Source organism: Leuciscus leuciscus, assembly GCF_965113295.1.
Source record: "Leuciscus leuciscus genome assembly, chromosome: 13".
Lineage (NCBI taxonomy): Eukaryota > Metazoa > Chordata > Actinopteri > Cypriniformes > Leuciscidae > Leuciscus > Leuciscus leuciscus.
In genome coordinates, this window is record NC_138737.1 from 43,447,933 (window position 1) to 43,475,307 (window position 27,375).

Consider the following 27,375-nt stretch of genomic DNA (forward strand, 5'->3'; position numbering starts at 1 on the left):
ACTGCCTCCACTTCACAGCGCCGCCAGGCCAGAAGCGCGAGACCGCGCTCCCGCTCATCCGGTCGCCGCCCCGCAGGACGCGGCCCGCGACCTAAGGTTACGGTGAAGCCCGAGGCCCCGAAGTCGTCCTAGCACAGCTAGGAAAACGACGGTGTTCCAGTCCCGCTGCGGCCGGACTCACACCAAAGCTATTCGCTCGTCCAGTTCCAGAAAATGTGACTGTTCCAGTGTTTTCTGCAGCCAACAAGTCGGTTCTGTCACCCGCTTGCCTGCACACAAATGCCGTTTTCACGGCTACCCAGATAAATCCCCAAAAGAGCGTATTTTCTGGTGTCCCGGCCACGGCCGATGGTGTTTCGTGTGTAGTAAGAATGCCCACTGCCCAGTGCCCATCCCTACACATAAGCACAGCCTGTCACACAGGGCTCGCGCACATAAAACCGACTCAGGTCGGTTGCGCTTCAAACATGGTGAATGTGCCCACTACCCAGTGCCCACTAACACCACGTTACGCATGTCTCACGGTTTCTGTAAAAACGAAACCAACATGCACTCGCTTCACGCAAGCGAACAATGTTTTCGGTGTGATAAATGTGCCCGCTGTCCCGCGCCCACATCCACACATAGACATAACAGTTCCCACGGGAACCGCCCAGCCCTCCCCCTCGCGGTTAACCACCGTAGAGGAGTCGAGCGCGGGCAATCTGCCCGCTGTCATCAGCGCGCCCCATGCCTCAAATGTCACGAGCGACACGCTTGTGTTACAGCACACAGAAGCTTCTCCATCGCTGAGCGAGCGGAGCGCGCTTTGTATTCGACCCCTAGCTATCCATGCAGACGCATGGGCAAAGCTGCCCGGGGTTTCGAAGTGGGTGCTGAACATTATAAAAAGAGGCTATTCGCTGCAGTTTCGCCGACGCCCTCGCCGCTATGTGGCGCGCGTCGAGACCACGGTAAAAACAGAAGTAGCACATCTACTTCGAGCCGAAGTGACGAAACTATTGAGAAAAGGGGCCATAGAACCCCTCTCTCAAGATCAGAGCGAAGGAGGGCTATACAGCAGATACTTCCTGGTACCGAAAAAAGACGGGGGTCTCAGACCCATACTAGATCTAAGGCAACTGAACAAAGTGCTTGTGAAGCGACAGTTCAGGATGCTCACGACCAGGCAAATCCTTGTGCAGATTCGCCAAGGAGATTGGTTTGTGTCAATAGATCTGAAAGACGCGTATTTTCAAATACAGATAGCGTCACGTCACAGGCGATTTTTGAGATTCGCCTTCGAGGGCCAGGCATATCAGTACACAGTCCTGCCGTTCGGTTTGTCCCTAGCACCCCGTACATTTACGAAGTGCATGGACGCGGCGCTCGCACCCCTCAGAATGAGAGGCATGCGAGTGCTGAATTATTTGGACGATTGGCTGATTCTAGCGCAATCTCGCGCAGTGCTCATAGAACACACGACCATTTTACTCGATCACCTCGAGGATTTGGGTCTGAGTGTCAATTGGGCGAAGAGCTCCCTGTCACCCAGTCAGAAAATATCTTTCCTGGGCACAGAACTGGACTCACTATCCATGATAGCGCGACTATCACAACGGCGCGCGGTAGACATTCGACGCACAGCGAACTCTTTTCGCTGCGGCGCGTCTGTCCCGCTCAAAAGATTTCAGAAGATGCTAGGTCTCATGGCCTCAGCATCGTCAGTACTCCAGCTGGGTCTGCTCCGCATGCGCCCGCTGCAGTTTTGGCTGAAAGCGCGAGTCCCACGCAAAGCGTGGGCACCCGGTTTGCTTCGCCTCAGGGTCAATCAGAAATGCGTTACAGCGCTGAAACCCTGGAAAGCGAACGACTGGTACCAATCAGGTGTAAGCCTGGGGACTTCCTCGAGGGTGAAAGTGGTGTCCACGGACGCGTCCACCTCGGGATGGGGAGCGCTGCTCGAGGGCAGACCGTTCTTCGGCCAGTGGTCAGAACGGGAGAAGCTCCTGCACATAAACTGCCTCGAAATGCTGGCAGTAGACAACGCGCTGACGCGTTTTTGTCCCCAAATAAAAGGTCACCACGTCTTGGTCCGCTCGGACAACATGTCTGTGGTATCCTACATAAATCGCCAGGGCGGCATCAGATCCGAGAAACTGTACAGGCTGGCAGAACGCCTCCTGGTATGGGCTCAGTGCAACCTGCGCTCGCTCAGAGCAGCGCACGTGCCAGGGATCATGAATATAGGACCAGACAGACTGTCCAGGAACAACGTTCCGGCAGGCGAATGGTCCCTACACCCACAGACAGTCCAACTGCTGTGGAAGAAATTCGGCAGAGCGGAAGTGGACCTGTTCGCGTCTCAAGAAAACGCTCACTGTCAAGAATTTTTCTCCAAGAGCAGGAGCGCGCTGGCCCATGTGTGGCCCCGCCGCCCGCTCTATGCTTTTCCCCCCGTCTCTCTCCTGCCTCAGGTGATAGAACGGATCAGGGAAGAAGGATGCTCAGTACTGCTGGTAGCACCGTTCTGGAAAAACCAACCTTGGTTCCCAGCCGTGATGCAGTTAGCAAGTACTGCCCCGTGGCCAGTACCAGTGAGGAGAGATCTCCTCTCACAGGCCCGCGGCTCGATCTGGCATCCTCACCCGGATCTATGGTCCCTTCATGTCTGGGCCATCAACGGGTACATGTTGGACTCCCTAAAGGAGTATTAAACACGATCACGCAGGCTAGAGCTCCGTCTACAAGACGACTCTATTCTTCGAAATGGTCAGTGTTTTCGGGCTGGTGCACAGCCCGTGGTGTGTCACCCACAAATTGTGATGTGACGGAGGTGCTTTCCTTCCTACAAGAGCTGTTGGATGGGGGCAGGGCCCCCTCCACGCTCAAAGTTTATGTGGCGGCTATAGCAGCGTTCTCAGAAACAACGCTTGGTCAGTCAATAGGAAGGAACGATTTAGTCATCCGCTTCCTTAAAGGAGCTAGGAGACTGAATCCTCCCAGACCTCCCTCAGTCCCCGTATGGGACCTTTCTACGGTTCTGGAAGCCATGAAAGGTGCGCCATTTGAGCCTTTACAGTCAATCGATTTGAAACACCTGTCTTTCAAAACGGTGTTTTTGCTGGCTCTCGCTTCGGTGAAGCGCATAGGGGATCTGCACGCGCTCTCTGTGAGCGCGGCGTGCATGGAGTTTGGGCCCAATGACTCAAAAGTTATACTCAAACCTAAGCACGGTTATGTTCCAAAATCCCTCAACACACCGTTTAGGGCGCAGATTATCTCTCTGTCAGCCCTACCGGTCCCTGATGAGGAAAGAGACGCGAGCCTCCTTTGCCCAGTCAGGGCATTACGAGCTTATGTGTCTCGCTCGTCTGTTTTCAGACAGACGGAACAGCTCTTTGTTTCGTTTAGCGGACGTTCTAAGGGACTAGCCGCGTCGAAACAGAGCCTATCCAGATGGATAGTTGATGCTATAGCGCTGGCATACGCCTCCAAGGGCATGCAGTGCCCTTTGGGTGTCAGAGCGCATTCCACAAGAGGCATGGCCTCTTCGTGGGCTTGGTCGAGTGGGATTGCCTTGCAAGATATTTGTATGGCGGCAGGCTGGGCCTCCCCGTCTACATTTGTAAGGTTCTATAACCTAGAGGTTCCCGCCCTGCAGGCCAGGCTGCTGTCGGTCTAGACTACCAGTATTATCTGACCTGATGCGTTCAGCTCAGAATGCTGCGTTTACTGAGCACAGCTCAATTTTCGACAGTTTAAAGCTGGGCAAACTGTGTAAGACCCACATTTTTTTCCATCAGTTCAGGCCGTACCCCGCCCTGTCTGTATGATGAAATTTGCGTCCCTTCGACGCTACTTTATGTGGAAAGTGAGGCTGCACCCCTCCTTCTTCCCGGACTCTCTGTGAGTTCACTGAGTGATTGTGCACTATATGTACCCCGGGCTTTCACCCTTGGGTCTTTGGTGTCAGATCTCAGCACGCACGGCGTTTTACACTGGGTCCCCTAGCGTAAGATATCTTACGCAGTACGAGAGACCTCTCGTAAGAGAACGTACTCGGTTACTAACGTAACCTCGGTTCTCTCTAGAAGAGGGACCGAGTACTGCGTATCTTGCCGTGCATGCACACGCTCTGGTTGCTTCGATGATGAAAAACCAGATAATAGCTGCCTGCGAGCGATATTTATAGGCCTAGACCACGCCCATTTCGGCGGGACGTGACGCAGCGGGCGCGAAGTGCCCTGATTGGGTCTGACGTCACGCCAGGCCTCGCTCGATAGGCTGCTGCAGTTGCCGCAGAGCAGCCAATAGGCGCGCGAGCTGTCTCGCCTATGTCTGCATTGCTGCTGCAACGCGTTTTGCATTATTACAAAATTAAGGATAATTTTTGGCTTCAATATCTCGCGGAAAAAGGATTTTCCCCTAGCGTAAGATATCTTACGCAGTACTCGGTCCCTCTTCTAGAGAGAACCGAGGTTACGTTAGTAACCGAGTACGTTTTCTACTTCAGTATATTTTAAAATGTCATTTATTCCTCAGATGAAAGCTGAATTTTCAACATCATTACTCCAGTCTTCAATGTCACATGATCCTTCAGAAATCACTCTAATATGCTGATTTTATGCTAAAAAACATTCATTATTATTTTCAATGTTGAAAACAGTTGTGTACAATTTTTTTTTTCAAAATTCTTTGATGAATAGAAAGTTCAAAAGAACAGCATTTATTTAAAATAGAATATTTTCTAACATTATAAATGTCTTTACTGTAACGTTTGATCAGTTTAACTCATCCTTAATGAATAAAAGTATTGATTTATTTTATTTATTTCCCCCAAAAATAAAATTAAAATTCTTACTGACCCCAAACTTTTGAAGGGTAGTGTTTAATGTTACAAAAGCTTTCCATTTCAGATAAATGCTGTTCTTTTGAACTTTCTATTCATCATAGCATCATGAAAAAACATTTTTCAACATTGATAATAATCATAAATGTTTCTTGAGCATCAAATTATCATATTAGAATGATTTCTGAAGTATCATGTGACACTGAAGACTGGATTATCTGCTGAATATTCAGCTTTGATCATAAATTACACTTAACTATACCCTTAACTATACACTTAACCAACCTGAGAGTCCTTTCCTCTATTCCTGCCACATTCTCATAACTTCTTTCTTATTAATGATTATAACTTCCTACTTGCTGTAACTTTCTGTATAACTTTGCTGTATTTTGTGCTAGGGTTAACAACCCTAACCCTAAATTTTCCTCTTGACTATCATATTCACATCATGCTATGTTGATCAGGTACCAGCAACTATTACATAAACCAGTATTCATGTTTCCTCTATTATATTGTTCCTGCCACATTCTCATAACTTCTTTCATTATTATAGATTTAGCTTCTGATTTTCCTACTTTGCGGTATATTGAAATATTTTGAAGTAGGATTAGGGTTACCCTAACCCTAACCCTAATCTCACACATATTTGCTATATTTGTTCATCCGTAAAGGATTCTGTGTCCTCCAATGACATCAGGACATGGTCAAACTAATAACTGCAGTATAGGCTATGTGCTAAATCAACATTGAATTAGGAGTTTTTACAAAAAACAAAAATACACATATGATCTCACTCCAACATTTTCAATATAAATCTGTAATATTTTAGGCCCTTTGTGGGCTCAACCATATGTGCAAGATCCAGATAATCATGAATCGTGCTCTGCACCACTTGATAGTGGGTTGTAATTCTACTGAATTGCTTTTAATGCTGGAAATGTGCATGCACTGAATGTGCAAGTTTGAGCACACATTCTTCCAAACTAAATAAATTTCAGAAATTTCACAGTTCCCATTTCTTAATCCATATAAATTAAAGAAATTGTAAATAATTGATTCATTCCACAGACGTCCAAAAGAGTCCCTAGTCAGACTTTCAGATTTTGAACCCATTTTGCATGTCCTCAGACGTTCATAGGGGGTCCTAGTCAGACGTTCAGATTTTGAACCCATTTTGCATGTCCACAGACGTCCATATGGGGTCCTAGTCAGATGTTCAGATTTTGAACATGTTTTGCACATTTTGCACGTCCACAGCCGTCAAAAAGTCCCCAGTCAAAATATTGATCCAGTTTTGCACGTCCATAGATGTCCAAAAGAGTCCCTAGTCAGACGTTCAGATTTTGAACCTGTTTTGCACGTCCACAGACGTCCAAAAGAGTCCCTTAGTCAGACGTTTAAATATTGAACCAGTTTTGCACGTCCATAGACGTCCAAAAGAGTCCCTAGTCAGACGTTCAGATTTTGAACCTGTTTTGCACGTCCACAGACGTCCAAAAGAGTCCCTTAGTCAGACGTTTAAATATTGAACCAGTTTTGCACGTCCATAGACGTCCAAAAGAGTCCCTAGTCAGACGTTCAGATTTTGAACCAGTTTTGCACGTCCACAGACGTCCAAAAGAGTCCCTAGTCAGACGTTCAGATTTTGAACCAGTTTTGCACGTCCACAGACGTCCAAAAGTGTCACTAGTCAGACGTTCAGATTTTGAACCTGTTTTGCACGTCCACAGACGTCAAAAAGAGTCCCTAGTCAGACGTTCAGATAGTGAACCAGTTTTGCACGTCAACAGACGTCCAAAAGAGTCCCTAGTCAGACGTTCAGATTTTGAACCAGTTTTGCACGTCCACAGACGTCCAAAAGAGTCTCTAGTCAGACGTTCAGATTTTGAACCTTTTTTGCACGTCCACAGACGTCAAAAAGAGTCCCTAGTCAGACGTTCAGATTTTGAACCAGTTTTGCACGTCCACAGACGTCAAAAAGTGTCCCTAGTCAGACGTTCAGATTTTGAACCTGTTTTGCACGTCCACAGACGTCAAAAAGAGTCCCTAGTCAGACGTTCAGATTTTGAACCAGTTTTGCACGTCCACAGACGTCAAAAAGAGTCCCTAGTCAGACGTTCAGATTTTGAACCTGTTTTGCACGTCCACAGACGTCAAAAACAGTCCATAGTCAGACGTTCAGATTTTGAACCTGTTTTGCACGTCCACAGACGTCCATAGGGGGTCCTAGTCAGACGTTCAGATTTTGAACCTGTTTTGCACGTCCAAAGACGTCCATAGAGGGTCCTAGTTAGACGTTCAAATTTTGAACCTGTTTTGCACGTCCACAGGACGTACAAAAGTGGTTCTGAACTGACGGACGTTATACAGACATGATCTGAACGTCTATCTGACGTCGCGTGTTTGCTGGGCAGTGACTGAGATTCACCTGCTGTAAAATGCAAAAGACTTTGGACTTCGGAATGACTAACGTTACAGAAAGAAAAAAGAGACTGCAATGCGGGCCACGCGAAAACAAGGATAATATCTGAAGGGCATTACATGTAATCACGCAATGCTGATGTTGTTAACATTAACAATTTGAGAACAAAGTATAGTTTGCACGGTTTGGCGTGATATGAAGCGATCGTTAGATTTAATCAGCGTGATTTAGGCTACTGCAATGCTTTTTTCCCTAGTTGGTCAGAACAAAAGTGGATGTTACTCACTTGTTCAGTGTCATTTTCCGGTTAACATTCTTATATTGGTCATACTTCCAAAAAGTATAATCTGTGATTCTGAATGACAGTATCCACACCATCGCGGTGACTGACAGCCGCACGTTCTCCTCAATACATTGTGTTCATCCGTGCTGTGCAGTGTCGAAGCACAATCCACGTTACAGTTAATAATTCTGCGAATAACGATTTCGAACAGAGATGTCGACAAAGAGGAAAATCGGCGGACTGCAGCTTTAAAAAAATAAATAAAATTCTGTACTTGACGTCTATGAAAGCCATTAAAGATTGAAGACTGGGGCTGCGTTCGAAATCGCATACTCAATGAGTTGGTGAATACAGGTGTAATTCACCTATCTGTAAAAATCATGATATTGATGAAACTTGCTCATTTTGTGTTATTGTTGAATAAACAGCTGCCCATATATTTTGAGTACATTTAGGGGTGATTTAAGTTGTTATATTTTAAACCCTACTAATGTGACCCCACAGTTTTATCCTTATAACAATATAATTATTTTATTAAGAAACCCCCCCCAAAAAACCCGTCATCTCTTGAATATGTTAATTTCTTTATTTTATATCCCAAAGTGTTCTGGTGCCTAACCCTAACCCAGACTTTTGGTTTTGCTTTATCACACTCCACGCGCCCCGGTGAGAAGAGCAACAAGAAGCTGAGCTCGTGAGGCACTCTCCAAAGCTACTATATATCGGCGCTTATATATAGTGTCCATCCAAAGCATCACTTAACTATTTAAATGTTGTTGTTTATTTAAATTAAAAGTTTAAGTTCTGGTCTATTATACTCTCTTACTATTATATGATTCAATGACATGACAAATTTAAACTATTCCTGTTTTTCATTCCACGGTTTTCAATGTAAAAAAAAATCTTTCTGCTTTTATTTATATATATAGTATATAAATAAATAAATCGCCAGATTTTTAAAAAAGGTTTAAAGGGGGCGCGGCCAAAAAAGTTTGAGAACATTAAAAAGCCCATGTTCTAAATTTCAATTTAAGAATAAAATTTACAGTAAGTTGAGCTTGGCTACTTTGCACAATTCAATAGAAACCAGGCTGAAAAAAACAGAAAAGCTTCTGAATGTAACTTTTATATCTTTGCTGTGGTGCATCATGGGAGGCGGGAGACACCAAGTGTTGAAGATGAAGGGGGTTGTTTGTTGTTTTAAAATTAAACAGTTTTCAATGAGCAAATCTGTATAAATGGCTGTTAAATAATTTTTGGATTAGGGCATGTACAAAAAGCTTATTATAATTTGGTTGTTTGGTGAATTTAATTCCTGATTGTTTGCATGTCTGTGAATGGTTGTGGCCAGGAGTATAAAGGCCCAGAAGCTGAACTTGCTCAGGCTGTGTCTGTGATGGACGCTGGAGAGTGAGGAGCTGCTGAAGTCTGAAACTAGTAAGTTAAAAATGTGTTTATTTCCTGGTTTCACAGACAAGGCTCAAAGGAATAGTTCACTAGGAAATGAAAATTCTGTTAAAATGTACTCACTCTCAAGTTGTTACAAACCTGTATGAATTTCTTTCTTCTGCTGAACACAAGATAAGATATTTTGAAGAATACCGGTAACCAAACAGTTGATGGACCCCATTGACTTCCGTAGTATTGCTTTGTTCTACTATGGAAGTTAATGGCGTCCATCAACAGTTTAGTTACTGACATTCTTCAAAATATCTTCTGAGTTCTAAAATATCTTCTTCAGAAGAAATAAATTCATTCCGGTTTATTCCTCAAGAACTTGAGGGTGTGTAAATGTCAGAATGTACATTTTTAAGTGAACTATAATCAGAGTACAATGCATGGTTTTGCTGTTCTCTTACGAGAGGTCTCTCGTACTTGCGTAAGATATCTTACGCTAGGGGAAAACCTCTTTTCCTCGAGATATTGAAGCCAAAAATTATCCTTAATTTTGCAATAATGTAAAACGCATTGCAGCAGCATGCAGACATGGGCGAGACAGCTCGCGCGCCCATTGGCTGCTCTGTGGCAACTGCACCAGCCTATCGATAGAGGCTCCTCATGACGTCAGAACCAATGAGGGCGCTTCGCGCCCATTACGTCATGTCCCGCCGAAATCAGGTGGGGCCAGGGCTATAAATACGGCCCAGAGAGGCTGGTTTGGTCAGTTTTTTATCTCTTCAGCGGGCTCACGCATCGCTGGATCCTGAGAGGAAGCCGCGCCGTCTGAGTCAAGCACCCAGCGGGATTAATCTGCATCTGAAGCTGCCGGTCGACAACTCGCCGCCTTCAGTCGCCGTTCCTGCTGACGCTTTCCGGCGTACATATCCTTTTCTCTGCCACTGTGTTTTGTGTATGTGTGTGTGTTCGCCGCCGCGACACACACTCTCATTGCACTAAAAGAGCCGGGCGTCTTTTTCAAGACGCCCCTTTCCCCCCCAACCCGCAAAGCTCGCCGGTGCGCCCGCTTGCCTTGCCTGCTTGGAGGATCACTGCATGAAAATTGGGATTTCCGACCCCGTAAACGGCCGTAAATCTCCCTAATTTTCGGCAGTTAACGACAATTTACAGCCTGTGAACGTCGCGTTCGTCTGTGCCGAATATTGTCGGAAACGAACCATGACGTATGCAGAGCGCTCGCGCCGGAGGTGTGAATGGCTCTAATTACCATATGAATAGCAGCTCCCGCCAGAGAATGGCTTGAATTTCCTCACTCACTATTGGTTGAACCCACGTGGTTCAAACAAGAAAAATCACTCGTGATTGGTTGGCAGATCTGTTACTATTGGTCACCCTCGCTCATTATAAATTCCCAAAATTATAATATTCATATAAATAATAATATATAAAATATTTTTTTATATTCATAATATGCTATTCTGTGGTATATTCATGTCATTGTTAACCTATGGACTACACTATTATTACCATCAAAGACATGAATTTATAAAGGAAAGGAAAATTTGCCAGGGACATGCTGTTTATTCAAAGAAAGAGCTTTATTAGCACAAACACAAAACAATATACACCTATGTACAAAGCATAGATCATCTGCACACACAACAAATTGGAAGCTCAGTGTCTGTTTTCATCTTCGGAGCTGTAGGTGACTAGCGGCGTTCTCTCTGAATTCGATCCACTTTGAAAACGTCTGTGGTGCGTTGCCCTGTATTTAGGAGTCGCCTCTAATCTCGACTGCAGCGTAGCACAGAGCTCTGTGAGCTCCTGGCTGGTGGTTGAACTTCATCGGACATCAGATCTATGGTGGCGCACTTCCAAATGCCCACGTCATCCTCACCTAGCACACCGTCTCGCTTCTAGCAGCTGTAAAAACAACCAATACAGACAATCAGTACTGTGATGCACTGTGTATGGACACAAAACATCTATTAATGCACGTGAAAAATAGTCACATTGACTAAAAATCGTACCCTCTTTCTTCTCGCTCGACTCCGAGCTGAACTCTTCACAGCTTCGGCCTGCAATGCCAGATCTGGTTGTTTGTGCCTGAAGCTCTTGCGTACTGTCTCGTAGTACGTCTTACAGGCAGCTGGAAAACAATTAAATGAGAGTGATATGAATAAAAACAACGCAAGTCACAGTAAAATGAAACAAGGAGAAAATAGTAAAAGTTACTTACAATGTCGTCATGATCAGCGTCATGAAAATCTGGACTTGCAGACATAGCTCTGAGTAAATGTGAGGTTACGCCCTCGTTATGAGGCGAGGTTACTCTATGGAAACAAAATGTATGATTAAGATCGTAAACTATAACGGATCTATTTTCTTATACAAGAGAATGAAAGCATATTCTTTGAATCTTACCTTTAAAATGTTTGTACGTTTTTAAGAAAGTAAAAAAATAAAAGAATGTAAGATTCTTTATTTTTTTATTTTTTTACCTTGCTCCAGTTCGTAGCGCCCACAATTTGTCTCAGAGTTGTGAAGATGGCATACTGCTTCCTGTAAATTACAGGATTATTTACAATTATTAAATAAATAATAGCCATCAATCCCATGACCTCTTCCTTTATGATGAAATCATGAAAAACTGAATATTCTTACATTTCACAAGGCCTGACAAAATACAAAAGTGACCGATGAGATGAATACTTACTGGGTGTCATCAGGTCTTTGCTCAGAGGAGCGCTAGCATCTTAAGGGCGAAAAAAACAAAGAATATTCTAAGCAATATAATATGCTCTTCTAAGCAAGACTGTCTGAAACATGTCATTAAGCCAATAAAATAAACTGTTACCAAACTTGATTCTCAAGCAGTAAGTAAAGACCAATTTATAGTTATGCGTCGACCTCCCGCTGTAGCTACAGAGTAGGCTGTGTACATAGTAGAGGTGGGCATAGATTAATTTTTTTAATCTAGATTAATCTAGATTAATTTTGAAATTAATCTAGATTAATCTAGATTAAAATGGCTCATTTGAATTCTGCCGAAGGCATTCAGAATATGTGTGCTACCCAAATAATGACTATAAAAGTAAGTCTTTGAGAACGGGTTTCTCAAGCCAGGTGGCGCATTAGACCAGGGGCTCATCTCCTGTTTCCAAAATGCATCACAAACTGCTTGAGAAAGCTGTTCTACTCATAGACTGTAAAAGGTTACTACTGTACTGTTACCGTCCGTAGGCAACATTAGGTAGGCCTATGTTATTATCAACTACTATAGGCTATCAATTAGGGATGGGCGATATGGCCTAAAATCTATATTGTGATATACATTGCACATTGCAGCCTCTTGCGATAACGATATACAGTATATTATAATAAAACCATTTCAGAACAGATTACACAGACCCATGCTAAACAACTGCTAAATGTATTTTTTTTTAAAGGGTGTATGTAGTTTTGAGAACATATATTGTGCAAAACTGTAAGTATACAACATAATTTTGCAGATAAATAAAATGTAAGTACACTAGCTGCAGAGACTTAAGTAGGTCTAATGTTTATTATGGCTTGGAGCTTATGAAACCCCAAATTTAAAATTAGAATATTGTCTAACTGATGTCTTTTCAGTTAAAAAGAAACACAACAACGATTCTTAAAATCGAGATTATGTGCTACACCACTAAGATATATTGGAATGGGAATACGCGCGCGCTGGTATTCAGTGATATCATGTTTCGTTTTGAATTTGAGGTGGTCGAACGGATTAGTCGTGTGTTAACTTACCGAACTGTTACCCCACACACTCTGTATATAGTTTGCTGCTGCTCGTCTGATGGCTTAAACCCGAACCAAGTCCAAATAATGGATGTTGCACCGATCTTTTTCACCAGCTTTCACTTTCAGCCGTGTTTACTTAAGATGACGACGAATATGCGTTGCAGCCGGGTTTACCTCGCGGCCGCGGGTAGATTGCGTCATCATAGCTTGTGTAGTATAGAGCCATCTCCCAACCCAACTTGGAGAATAGATTAACGGCGATAACGGCCCACCACTAGTACATAGCGTACCCTTTAGCACACCCTGACGTGCACCTCTCCCAAAATGTAACAATGCGTCAATTTTACGTGGACGGAAGCGCTGTGATTGGTCTAGAACGCCTCCCACGGGTTTCACAGGCTTCTTTCTGCATGTGTAATTGTGCGTCAACAGGGACAACAATGCAGAAGTATAAATGAAACAGTGTAGCCTATAGCGTAGAGGCTCGGGCTTCGGTCTGACGCAAAAGTATAAATCAGCCTTAAAGGATTAGTTCACCTCAAAATGAACATTTCCTGATAATTTACTCACACTGAGTGACAAGATATCCATGTCTGTCTTTCCTCAGTGGAAAAGAAATTAAGTTTAAGGAAAACATTTCCATATTTTTAATGGCATATACTTTAATGGCAACCAAAGATCTCAATGTTCCAAGACGGTTCAAATGTCCGTCTCAATGCAGCTTCAGAGTCTCTACACAATCCCAGTCGAGAAATCAGGTTCTTATCTAGCAAAACCATCTGTCATTTTCTAAAATTATATATAGACATTTATGTATTTTTTAAACAATTGTTTGTCTTGTGCTAGTCTGCTGGCATTACAGACATTTGAACCTTCTTTGAACATTGGGATTGTTGGTTGCCATTAAAGTCCAATCTCTGTAGAAAAATACTGAAATGTTATTCCTCAAAACTAAATTTATTTTCCACTGAAAAAATAAATAAAGGTTGGGGCAACAGATAAAGTGAATACTCACTGGAAATTTCCTTGCGCTGAAATCTGGCTGCACATTTCTCCGGGTCAGAGAAGGCTTCCACAAGACATTCAAAGTTTGACTTAGAGTCTGAAACACATGAGTCAGCCAGTAAGTACGGTCATGTTGCCTATACTAAATTAATAATGTAATACTGGAGTCATTACTACGCTTAATTAAGAGTGAGAAGAACCTACTCATCTTGAATGGACCAAAAAAAGCTAATGTTTTTGTCTCATCTTTCCATAGAACGTTTGAAAAGTAACTGAAACTACTGGAACTTCAAACGGGCAGAGGGACGACCAGACTCTGACCATAGAGCGCGGCCCGTTTGAAGGTCCAGTAGTGTCAGTTACTTTTCAAACGTTCTATGGAAAGATGAGACAAAAACATTAGCTTTAATTTGTCCATTCAAGATGAGTAGGTTCTCACTCTTAATTAAGCGGCTTAAATCACTCTGACCAGCACTGTATATATTTAAAATAGATTATTCACAAGCAGTAAAAAACTACTTGTCTTGAATGGAGTGTGACTTTGTGCAGAGCAATGTTTTGTGCATGGGGGAAAAGTACTTACCAGGAGTGGACATTTCACTGCCAGGACGCTCCACTTGGCTAGACATGGCACAATCTTTATTAGATAAAACACATGAATAAGCCTGTGACTTATGTTGTACACAACACAATATTATGTTTAAGTTGTCATCAGTACTCACCAGTATTGTGCAACATGCTGGTGTCCTCAATGGGCTGCAGCTTCCTTCGTACATTATTGAAGGGGGTAACGTTATATCTTGACGCTTATACAGAGGTAATGTAAAATAAAATATATAAAGTTAAAGGATTTAATTTTTAAACTGCAATTATAAATTAAGAGAAAACGATTACCCCTGATATTCTCATCCGAATCCAATAATACTGCAAAATAAAAATAAAATCAATCATTTGTATAAAATTTCAGGCCCAATTTGTATCAACCGATTTTATATTTCAAATGTATAAAATATCTGAAAATGAGAATACCATTTTCTAACAGAACCCTCCGATTTTTTTTAGTGTGCTTCCTCGTAACGTTAAGTTAACGTTAGATCTAATCACCTCATCATCCTTCTCCTCTGCCTGGTAACGTTGTTACGTTAGGTGTCACATTCACGACGCACATTTATAAATTAGACAATTCACCTTTAAACCCACCTTGCATCATCTGTGAACCCCGTAGCAAGCTGCTATATGGACAAGCTAACTTAGTTAGCAAAGAGCTAAGTTAGCCAGTCAGACTCAGAACTCTATGCCATGCTGCTATCGGTTTACGTGCAGTTTAGTATCCCAAATTGACATATTCTCTCGTGTACAGCTAAAATAACATGGAAACTGAACATGAACCATGAGCAGCAAGCTAACTAAAAAAAAAAAAAAAAAAACGCCAAAAGCTAACGAGAAGTTGTTTACACAGAAAGTGCGCGCGCGCGACCGGCTCTCTCTCTGGTCGTTCTTTTAGTTAAAACATACGCCCTGTCACAAACGCAGCCGTTCATCTACATTACTCACCGATCAAATAAGACTTTGGCGGGCGCTAAAACAAGTTCAATGCAGGAAAATTCATGCGTGAGTTACCATTAGACTCGCACGGTAGCCAGGAAAATGGCGAGCTCAGCTGTTGTTGACGCTGTGTGTGTGTCATGGTGTGTGTGCTTCAAGATTATGACGCAAGTGCTAAGATTCCGATTGGCCAAGAGAAAAAGTGCTAAGATTCCGATTGGCCCAGAGAAATGTAAATTATAAGATTTATCCAATAATGTTTCGCAATTCTAGCCTGCATGGCAGTTTACTGTGAGAAACAATACAGAAAATACAGGAATATATAATTGTTTGTGTTTTGTTAGCTTAAGTTTCAGTGTGGATTGTTTGTGTAACCTTTAGACATTAATGAAGATAATTTAATATTTTGTCTAAATCATGCAGAAAACCATCTATCTTTGGATAAAAGCGTCTGACAAATGGATAAATGTAAAATAATATATATTGCCACTGTACACTGTAAGTCCAGATGTTCCTTCATGAACAACAGCCTTTTAAAGTGGATTTTAATGTGGTTATTCAATTTGTCCCATTTTGTATGTTTAATAATACTGCTATCACAAAAAGGGCAGTGAAAATTTCTGCAACATGTTGTGCATTGCTCCAAAAGTGGTAGCGCTATTCAAACTCCACTGGCTACCTGTCACATTCAGGATTGATTTTAAAATTTTACTATTTCTGTATAAAGCTCTTAACAAACCGGCCCCCCAATATCTGACCAATCTCCTCTGCCCGTACACTCCATCTCGTACTTTGAGATCCAGTGATCACTGTCTTCTTATCGTGCCCAGATCCAGACTTAAAAAACGAGGCGACTGCACTTTTGCGACTGCAGGCCCAAAACTTTGGAACAGTCTACCCCTCTATATCAGACTAGCTCCCTCAATTTCCATCTTCAAAACATCCTTGAAAACTTATTTATTTTCTCTTGCTTTTAATACCCCTTGACTATGATACAACTATTGCCTTTTTTTAAAATTGTTTAAAATTTTTATTTTTTATTGTCCTGTTTCTGCCCTGCATTTTATCTATTGCCCTGTACAGCACTTTGTCCAAATCATAGTCTCTGCTGCACCAATTCAACTGATATAAATACTAGTGTAGAACATTGCATAGAAACCGTGTCTATTCCTCGTTTAGTGAGATCAAATAATAAATCTAATGCAGGATCTAGGAAAAATCTAATTGTTATTAAAACAGAAAATGTTGCTATTAGTAAACAAAAACTATTTCTAAAGCTAGGTCTTCTAAACATTAGATCACTCACACCTAAGGCAGTTATTGTAAATGAAATAGTCACAGATAATAGCTTCGATATACTTTGCCTTACTGAAACCTGGCTTAAACCAAATGATTATTTCGGTATTAATGAGTCTACTCCTCCTGGATACTGTTATAAGCATGAGCCCCGTCTGATTGGTCGTGGCGGAGGTGTTGCAACCATTTATAAAGATATTCTAAATGTTACCCAGAAAACGGGTTATAAGTTTATTTCATTTGAAGTACTTGTACTAAATGTTACGCTCTTAGATGTTAGAAAAACATCCCTATTATCTCTAGCCTTGGCTACCGTATATAGACCGCCAGGGCCTTACGCTGATTTCCTAAAAGAGTTTGCAGATTTTCTCTCAGACCTATTAGTCAATGTCGATAAAGCACTAATTGTTGGAGATTTTAACATACACGTAGATAATCCAAATGATGCGTTAGGAGCTGTGTTTACAGATTTATTAAATTCATTTGGGGTCAAGCAAAACGTCACCGGACCAACACATCGTCTTAATCATACACTCGATTTAATTATATCACATGGAACCGATCCAACCGATATAGATATCATTCCACAAAGTGATGAAGTCACTGATCACTACATGGTAACTTGCATATTACGTACTGCTGTAATATGTCATGCGGCGTCGCGTTATCAACCAGGCAGAACAATCCTCCCATCCACCATAGATAATTTCTCAAATTGCTTATCTAATCTGTCTCAGCTGCTGCCTGAACCCAAACAAACAGATGAACTAGAAGAACTAACTAGCACTATGAGCACCATTCTCTCTAGAACATTGGATGTGGTTGCACCTATTAAATTAAAAAAGGTCAGAGAGAAAAATAAAGCACCATGGTATAACAATACTACGCATGTTTTAAAGAGAGAAACGCGTATTTTAGAGCGTAAATGGAAACAAACTAATTTAGAGGTCTTTAGAATCGCGTGGAAAGACAGTATGTCACGTTATAAAAAGGCCCTAAAAGCGGCCAGGGCTGAGCACCTCCGCAAACTAATAGAAAACAACCAAAACAATCCAAGGTTTTTATTTAACACCGTGGCTAGACTAACAAATAAACAGACGTCACCCGAACAAAATATCCCGTTACAGTTCAGTAGTAATGATTTCATGAACTTCTTCACTGAGAAAATAGAAAGCATCAGAACCACAATTGTAAACGTTCAATCTTCAATCGCGCCTTATAATTCAGCTTCAATTATCACCCCGAAAGAACAATTACAGTGCTTTACAACTATAGAACAAAAAGAGTTAAATAAACTTATCACTTCATCTAAAACAACAACATGTTTATTAGATCCTATACCAACTAAACTACTGAAAGAAGTGTTACCTGTAGTGGAAGATCCTCTCCTCAATATTATTAACTCGTCTTTATCTTTAGGTCATGTTCCAAGAACATTTAAACTGGCAGTTATAAAACCTCTCATTAAGAAACCACAATTAGATCATAATAATCTAGCAAATTATAGACCCATTTCAAATCTTCCATTTATGTCTAAAATATTAGAAAAAGTGGTGTCCGCTCAACTGGGCTCTTTCTTGCAACAAAATGAGATCTATGAAAAGTTTCAGTCTGGATTCAGACCGCATCATAGCACTGAAACTGCGCTCGTTAAAATCACAAATGATTTACTTTTAGCTTCTGACCAAGGCTGTATCTCAATACTAGTTTTACTTGATCTTAGTGCTGCGTTCGATACTATAGATCATACATTACTCTTAGATCGACTACAAAATTATACTGGTGTTCAAGGACAAGCACTAAGCTGGTTCAAATCATACCTATCTGACCGCTACCATTTTGTCTATTTAAATGGAGAAAAATCGATCATAACTCCAGTAAACTATGGAGTGCCGCAGGGATCTGTATTAGGCCCTCTGTTATTTTCAATATATATGATGCCACTTGGAAATATTATAAGGAAACATGGAATTAGTTTCCATTGTTATGCTGATGACACTCAAATATATATTTCATCACGGCCGGATGAAAACGCAAAATTTTCCAAATTGACAGAGTGTGTTAAAGATATAAAAGATTGGATGACCCGTAATTTTCTTTTATTAAATCCAGACAAGACAGAGGTAATACTTATCGGTTCAAAAAACCGCCCACAAAACCTCGCACAATACAACTTTAACATCATAGGATGTCCTGTTACTTTATCCTCTACAGTAAAAGACCTGGGTGTTATACTCGATTGCAACCTGTCTTTTGAAAATCATATTTCATATGTTACAAAAACAGCCTTTTTCCACCTTAGAAACATTGCTAAGCTACGTAATATGCTATCAGTTTCTGATGCAGAAAAGTTAGTTCATGCATTCATGACCTCGAGACTGGATTACTGTAATGCTTTACTAGCTGGTTGTCCTGCATCCTCAATAAACAAGCTACAGTTAGTCCAAAATGCCGCCGCTAGAGTTCTTACTAGATCAAGAAAATATGATCATATAACACCGATTTTATCATCACTGCATTGGTTACCTATAAAGTTCCGTATTATTTATAAGGTATTGCTACTGACTTATAAAGCCCTAAACGGCTTAGCTCCAGTCTATTTAACGGATCTTTTATCACCCTATAATCCATCGCGCTCTTTAAGATCACTAAATTCAAGGCTTTTGGTCATACCTAGGATATCCAGAACCACCAAAGGAGGGAGAGCATTCTCACATTTGGCTCCAAAACTCTGGAATAGTCTTCCTGATACTGTTCGTTGCTCAGACTCGCTCTCCCAGTTTAAAACTAGATTAAAGTCGCATCTCTTCAGCCAGGCATTCATATAATCCTACAGTTCAAACTACAATCCGGCCTCTAGCTCATAAATGCCAGAGGAGAACTGGCCCCTGACTGAGCCTGGGTTCTCCCAAGGTTTTTTTTTCTCCATTAGGTCACCTGATGGAGTTTTAGGACACCATTAGGTCACTTGATGAAGTTTTTCGGTTCCTTGCCACTGTTGCCTTTGGCTTGCTCAGTTGGGGATATTTTGGGGATATTTAATTTAATTTTATCAATCAATAAATTCCTCTTGAAACAAACTTTGTTGTATTATTTTAATTTAATACTGTGAAGCTGCTTTGATACAATCTGTATTGTGAAAAGCGCTATACAAATAAACTTGACTTGACTTGACTTGACTTTGGTCAGCCTTGGCTGTTTTTAATTGTGCGTTATAAATAAATATTGTATTGTACTGTATTTTTTTTAGAATTAAGTTAATACCTTTTAGGGCCCGTCCACACGGAGACGCGTTTCGCTGTATACGTATACATTTTTTATCGTATTGGCGTTTCGTCCACACGGATCCGGCGTTTTCGGAGACTGAAACCGCTATTTTTTGAAACCGGGTCCCAAGGTGGATAAGTCTGAAAACGCCGCCCTTGCGTTTTCGTGTGTACGGCCAATCCGTACATTTTGTGAAACGATGATGTCATCACACCAAGTGTCAACTAGTCAGACACCGTTAAGTCACAGCAACTACATTTATTGTTTTTCATATTGTTCAACAAAGTTCTTGATTAAAAAAGAAAAAAATAAGCTACTGTGCCCAATATTATTGTTGTATACAGCCATAGTATACAGCGCGCAAGGTTTATGCGAATGCTTTAAGTCTTCTTCTCCGTTTTTAGTGTATGTCTGTGGCAGAATTACAGCGCCACATACTGGTCTGGCATGTATACTACATCGTTTTGAGTCGGTTTCAGTGGTTTCGTGTGTACGCAGATATTTCTTGAGACGACGCCGTGTTTACGGAATATTTTTTTTGAACGGGGAAAAAAAATATCGGATAGGGAAAGCTCTGGCTTCGTGTGGATGTGGCCTTAGTCACCTGGGATAAAACTCCCCCTGCTACCCTCATTTGCATTTGTAAAGCTCACAGCAGTCTCATTTACATGTTAAAGCATTAGAGGGAGGGGGGTCACGGGGCAAGCAAGTCCCATGTCAATTTCCGACAATTTCCGACAGTTTGCAGTGTTGCCTGTAAATTGCCGTTTGCAGTCGTAAACCTGAACTTCCACGACAATCTACAGCGCCGGTAACTGTCGAAAATCCGACTTTTCATGCAGTGGATGATACCTGCTCTCCCTCTGTTCGAGCCGCGCAAACCGCGCCGTTCACAGGGGATGTCAGGAGCGGACGGTCACGGGGCTAGCTTTCTCTCTCCCTCTGTTCGAGCCGCGCAAAATGCGCCGTTCACAGGGGAGGCGGGAAGCGGACGGTCGGGGTTAGATTTTCTTTACGTACAAGAAAGCTACCCTGCCTCTGCGCCCCATTCACGCGTCAATCACCAGCGAAAGGAGAAAATAGTGTTTTAGTCCGAGCTGGACTGACCTCAATATTCTCACACATTTCTCAGTTCCCTGATCAGGCGACTGGAAATATAAATATTGCAGCGCCGGCAAGCAAACGCCGAAGAAAACGTGTTGACGCTCTTATATGCTCGTGCATCTGAAAGCCTTTGTGTTCCCCGCTGTGGCTCAGTGGCAGAATTTTTGGTTTTTCACACGAGAGACCGGGGTTCGAATCTCGGTCTAACGGCAGATTAATTATGCCTCCAATGCTTCGCTCTGTCAGTTCCCTGAAAGGCGACTGCAGATGTGCATTTTGCAGCCAACGAGCGCGTTGTACAACCCGCTCGCCTGCACCCAAACACCGTTTCTATGGTTCCCGTGCGTCACTGGCGAAAGGAAAAAAGAGTGTTAATGTCCCGCTGCGGCCGGGCCGAATTCTATTTCTCATTCCCCTCTGAAGTTCAGGCGACTGGAAATGTCATACTGCAGTGAGCGAGCCTGTTGTAATGCACGCACGCCTGCAAACGAACGCCAGCATGTTGACGCTCTCTGTTTCTATGGCAACTTCTCGCTCGTTCAGTTCCAGAAAATGCGACTGTTCCAGTGTATTCTGCAGTAAACAAGTCGGCGACACAGCCCGCTTGCCTGCACACAAACGCCGCTTTACGGCTACCCAGATAAATCCCATAGAGTGTATTTTCTGGTGTTCCGGCCACGGCCAATGGTGTTATGAGTGTAGACAAAATGCCCACTGCCTCCCCAGTGCTCATTCCTACACAGAAACACAGGTTTCTCTGATAATACTCGCGCTATATAAAAGCCTTTGTGTCTTCCCCTGTGGCCCAGTGGCAGATTCTCAGGTTTTCACGCGGGAGATCCGTGTTCGAGCCTGGGTCTAATGGCAAAACAAACAAAAACATTTTTTTGCCGTCAATGCTCGCTCTGTCAGTTCCCTGAAAAGGCGACTGCAGATGTGTATTTTTGCAGCCAACGAGCGCATTGTACAACCCGCTCGCCTGCACCCAAGCACCGTTTCTATGGTTTCCGTGCGTCACTACCTCCATTCTCACACATTTCTCTGGAAATGTCAATATTGCAGTGGACGAGTCTATTGTAATACACGCACACCTGCAAACAAGCGCCAGCATGTTGACGCTCTCTGTTTCTATGGCAACTTCTCGCTCGTTCAGTTCCAGTAAATGCGACTGTTCCAGTGTATTCTGCAGTAAACAAGTCGGCGACACAGCCCACTTGCCTGCACACAAACGCCGCTTTACGGCTACCCAGATAAATCCCATAGAGTGTATTTTCTGGTGTTCCGGCCATGGCCGATGGTGTTATGAGTGTAGACAAAATGTCCACTGCCCAGTGCTCATTCCTACACAGAAACACAGCCCGTCGCACAGGGCTCGCGCACATGAAATCGACCCAGATCGATTGCGCATTAAATGTGGTGAATGTGCCCACTGCCCAGTGCCCACAAACACTACGTTCTGCATGTCTCAAGGTTTCTGTAAAACGAAACCAACATGCATTTTTGCTCTGCTCAGGCAGACAATACTCTCAGTGTTGTAAATGTGCCCGCTATCCCACGCCCACATTCACACATAGACATGACAGGTCTTACGGGACTCGCCCAGCCCTCCCCCTCTCGGTTGACCACCGCAGAGGAGTCGAGCGCGGGCAATCTGCCCGCTGTTATCAGCGCGCCCCCTGCCTCAAATGTCATAAGCGCGACGCTTATGTTGCAGCACACTGAAGCCCCTCTGTCGCTGAGCGACCAGAGCGCGCTTCGCATTCAACCCCTAGCCATTCGTGCAAACGCATGGGCAAGGCTACCCGGGGTTTCGAAGTGGGTGCTAGACATTATAGAAAGAGGCTATTCGCTACAGTTCGGTCGACGCCCGCAACGCAAAGCGGCGCGAATCGATACTACGGTGAAAAAGGAAGTAGCACACCTACTTCGGGCCGAAATAGCGAAGTTACTGAGCAAAGGGGCTATAGAACCCCTATCACAAGCTCAGAGCAAAGGGGGCATGTACAGCAGATATTTTCTGGTACCCCAAAAAAAAAAAAAAAAAAAGACGGGGGTCTCAGACCCATTTTAGATCTAAGACGACTAAACAAAGCACTTCTGAAACGACGGTTCAGAAGGCTCACGACCAAGAAAATCCTCTCGCAAATTTGCCAAGGGGACTGGTTCATGTCGATAGATCTGAAAGACGCTTATTTTCAAATACAAATAGCGTCACGTCACAGGCGATTTTTGAGATTCGCCTTCGAGGGCCAGGCATATCAGTACACAGTCCTGCCATTCGGCCTATCCCTGGCACCTCGCGTATTCACGATGTGCATGGATGCAGCGCTCGCACCCCTCAGGCTCCGAGGCATACGAGTGCTGAATTATTTGGACGATTGGCTGGTTCTAGCTCGATCACAGTCGGAGCTCATAGAACACAGGACCATATTACTCGATCACCTCGAGAATTTAGGTCTCAGTCAATTCGGCAAAGAGTTCATTGTCTCCCAGTCAGAAAATATCTTTTCTGGGCACAGATCTGGACTCGCTGTCTATGACAGCACAGCTGTCGCCGCAGCGCAGACTAAGTATTCAGCACATGACAGATTTTTCGCCACGGCGCTTTAGCCCCGCTCAAAAAGTTTCAAAGGATGCTGGGTCTCATGGCTTCAGCATCCTCAGTGCTTCAGCTGGGTCTGCTTCGCATGCGCCCGCTGCAGTATTGGTTGAAAGCGCGCGCCGCGCAGAGCTTGGACCTCCGGTCTCGCGCGCCTCAAGGTCGATCAGAAATGCGTCGCAGCTCTGAAACCTTGGACAGTGACCGACTGGTACCAGTCAGTTGTAAGCCTGGGGACTTCCTCGAGTGTGAAGGTGGTGTCTACGGACGCCTCAACCTCGGGATGGGGAGCGCTGCTCGAGGGCAGACCGTTATTCGGCCAGTGGTCGGAACGGGAAAAGCTTCTGCATATAAACTGCCTGGAAATGATGGCAGTCGACAACGCGCTGAGGCGCTTTTGTCCCCAGATAAAAAGACACCACGTCTTGGTCCGTTCGGACAACATGTCAGTGGTGGCTTATATAAATCACCAAGGAGGTATCAGATACAGAATCCTTCACAGGCTGACGGAACGCCTCCTGGTCTGGGCTCAGCACAGTCTGCGCTCGCTCAGGGCAGCGCATGTGCCCGGCCATCTGAATGTGGGACCAGACAGACTGTCCAGAAACAATCTGCCGACAGGAGAATGGTCTTTACATCCACAGACAGTCAAAATGCTATGGCGGACATTTGGCAGAGCGGAAATAGACCTATTTGCGTCTCAAGAGAACGCTCATTGTCAGGAATTCTTCTCCAAGAGCAGGGATGCGCTGGCTCACGTCTGGCCCCACTGCCCGCTCTATGCGTTTCCCCCTGTCACGCTACCACCCCAGGTGTTAGAGCGAATCAGGGAGAGCGGATGCCCAGTGCTACTCGTCGCCCCATTTTGGACAAACCAAGTCTGGTTTCCAGTCCTGATGCAGCTGACGAGTACCGCCCCGTGGCCGATACCGGTGAGGAGGGATCTCCTCTCGCAGGCGAACGGCTCGATCTGGCATCCTCGCCCGGAGCTTTGGTCCCTACATGCGTGGGCCATCAACGGGTACCCGTTAACCTCCCAGCGGGAGTGTTAAACACGATCACGCAGGCTAGAGCTCCATCTACGAGGCGGCTCTATTCCTCAAATGGTCTGTGTTCACTAGCTGGTATACAGCGAGTGGCACTTCACCCTCATGCTGTGGGGTGCCAGAGATTCTCTCCTTTTTACAAGAGCTTCTGGATAAGGGCAGAACCCCATTCACGCTCAAAGTTTATGTGGCGGCCATAGCAGCGTTCGCTGAACCACCGCTTGGCCAGTCATTAGGAAGGAACGATCTGGTCATTCGCTTCCTTAGAGGAGCTAAGAGGCTGAACCCTCTCAGACCACCCTCAGTTCCCGTTTGGGACCTTTCCACGGTTCTGGAAGCCATGAAAGGTGCCCCATTCGAGCCAATACAGTCAATAGACCTGAAACTCTTGTCTTTCAAAACAGTGTTTCTTCTGGCTCTCGCTTCAGTGAAGCGCATAGGGGATTTGCAAGCGCTCTCAGTGAGCGCGACGTGTATGGAGTTTGGGCCGAATGACTCGAGAGACATACTCAAACCAAAGCACGGATATGTTCCTAAATCCCTCAATACACCGTTTAGGGCACAGGTGATCTCCCTGTCGGCCCTGCCGGTATCTGAAGAGGAAGGGGACGCAGGCTTCCTTTGCCCGGTCAGGGCGTTAAGGGCCTATGTGTCTCGCTCATCTGTTTTCAGACAGACAGAGCAGCTCTTTGTTTTGTTCAGCGGACGTTCTAAGGGACTAGCTGCGTCAAAACAGAGTCTATCCAGATGGATAGTTGATGCTATAGCGCTAGCTTACACATCCAGGGGCCTGCAATGCCCGATAGGTGTCAAAGCGCACTCCACAAGAGGCATGGCCTCGTCGTGGGCTTGGTCCAGTGGGATTGCCTTGCAAGATATCTGTATGGCGGCAGGCTGGGCCTCCCCGTCTACATTTATAAGGTTTTATAACCTCGAGGTTCCCGCTTTGCAAGCTAGGTTGCTCTGGGTTTAATTTTTCAGTATTCCCCGCCCGATGCTATCGGCTCGGGATGCTGAAACTGCTAGAGCGTTGATCACGGATCGTCTGTATACTCCTGTGGGCAGTGCGTAAGTCCCCCATATTTACCAGTCCAGGCCGAGTTCGCCCTGGCTGTGTGGAACACTTGATATAACATGCTCTTATCAGAGCTCCATATTACAGGAATGATGCTATTCTAGCCCCTCTTCCCGGATTCTCTGTGAGTCCCTTGTGATTAGGCACTGTATGAGCCCCGGGCACCTGCCCTTGGGACTTTAGTGTTATGTCTCAAGCACGCACAGCGTTTTACATTGTGTTCCCCTAGCGTAAGATATCTTACGCAAGTACGAGAGACCTCTCGTAAGAGAACGTACTCGGTTACTAACGTAACCTCGGTTCTCTCTAGAAGAGGGAACGAGTACTTGCGTATCTTGCCGTGCATGCGTCATGTTCTGATTCGCTTCAGCGATGAAAAAACTGACCAAACCAGCCTCTCTGGGCCGTATTTATAGCCCTGGCCCCACCTGATTTCGGCGGGACATGACGTAATGGGCGCGAAGCGCCCTCATTGGTTCTGACGTCATGAGGAGCCTCTATCGATAGGCTGGTGCAGTTGCCGCAGAGCAGCCAATGGGCGCGCGAGCTGTCTCGCCCATGTCTGCATGCTGCTGCAATGCGTTTTACATTATTGCAAAATTAAGGATAATTTTTGGCTTCAATATCTCGAGGAAAAGAGGTTTTCCCCTAGCGTAAGATATCTTACGCAAGTACTCGTTCCCTCTTCTAGAGAGAACCGAGGTTACGTTAGTAACCGAGTACGTTTTAACTGAAAGCAACATTCACTGAAACATTTGAACCCTTTCCCTGCCAGTGATTTTGCCAGTGAAGTTGCCAGACACGTCAGCGTTTTTGATCATTTTCACAATTCTCTTGTCCTAGTAATTTTTTCTAAGGCATGTTTGTAAAAGCTACTTAAATGTCATAATTTAACTTCAGCCTAATCCTGGCTTAATCTAAGCCTTAATGTTATTTTTGAGTGGTGATGATTATTCTTTGTATATAATTTACCCTGCCAGTATATTTGGATTTTCAATGAAAATCTAGAACATTCATATTGAGTTTAAGAGTAATAAACCAATCAGAAGATCTTCTTTTGGAGGTGGGAGCAAAGTGTGACACTGATGCAAAGAACATCATAAGGTTAAAAAGAAAATGTCTAGTAATGTCATATTGTGTATTTATATTTTTGCATTTCTTTAGCCTTCACTGGTTTACTTTTTCAGTTAATTGCTTTTTTAGGTTCTTCATTGTTACTTGGAATGGTTGAGTAGCACTTTAACTACGTTCCACACTAAACCTGTGTGGTGTTTATTCTACAGATAAAAAAAATCGCATTGAAGTTTCTAAATAGACTATTTGGTGTACCAAAGGGTTAGGGGGTAACCCATCGCATATTCACTTCAGCACTGAAAAAAAACGGCTTTATTGGCCAATTGTGTGGCATTTAGCGCCATTTATTATGGGATTTGACTGTTTAATTAAAGCTGCCGTCGGCAACATTTTTTTGATCATATTCAGTGTAATCGACACTATAATCCGACAGAACAACATAAATAAGGTGGTTTTAGAAAAAAACCAGAGCTTCTAACTCCACCTGGAGCGTGTTATTTGTTTTGCAAAAATCCAGCGCTCCCGCTTCATCAGGTCCAATCAGCGCAGGGGGGTGTGATATCTGACTGTCAATCACAGGTCGTGCACACGCCACAGATCCCCCCTCACTCGCGCACGTTAATATCACATGCACACGCCACGCCTGA

The 27,375-nt window shown here is 43.8% G+C and overlaps 1 protein-coding gene across 2 annotated transcripts; it reads right to left on the bottom strand.

Annotated features, from left to right (window-relative positions):
* Positions 1 to 10,513: 10,513 nt before the first annotated feature.
* LOC309512239 (uncharacterized protein) lies at positions 10,514 to 15,218 on the bottom strand. Of its 2 annotated transcripts, XM_082187715.1 has the most exons (9): positions 14,923 to 15,165; positions 14,617 to 14,646; positions 14,445 to 14,528; positions 14,306 to 14,359; positions 13,733 to 13,819; positions 11,436 to 11,496; positions 11,174 to 11,267; positions 10,965 to 11,083; positions 10,514 to 10,857 (listed from the first exon to the last, which is right to left on the bottom strand). In XM_082187715.1, the coding sequence occupies exons 2-7, from the start codon at positions 14,629 to 14,631 to the stop codon at positions 11,263 to 11,265; spliced, it is 306 nt and encodes a 101-aa protein (XP_082043841.1). In that variant the 5' UTR covers positions 14,632 to 14,646; positions 14,923 to 15,165; the 3' UTR covers positions 10,514 to 10,857; positions 10,965 to 11,083; positions 11,174 to 11,262. The 2 variants fall into 2 exon arrangements, with proteins under 2 accessions (XP_082043841.1, XP_082043840.1); XM_082187714.1 differs by lacking the exons at positions 10,514 to 10,857; positions 10,965 to 11,083; positions 11,174 to 11,267; positions 11,436 to 11,496 and adding an exon at positions 11,732 to 11,868 and having other exon boundaries at positions 13,008 to 13,819; positions 14,923 to 15,218.
* Between the last annotated feature and the right edge of the window lie 12,157 nt (positions 15,219 to 27,375).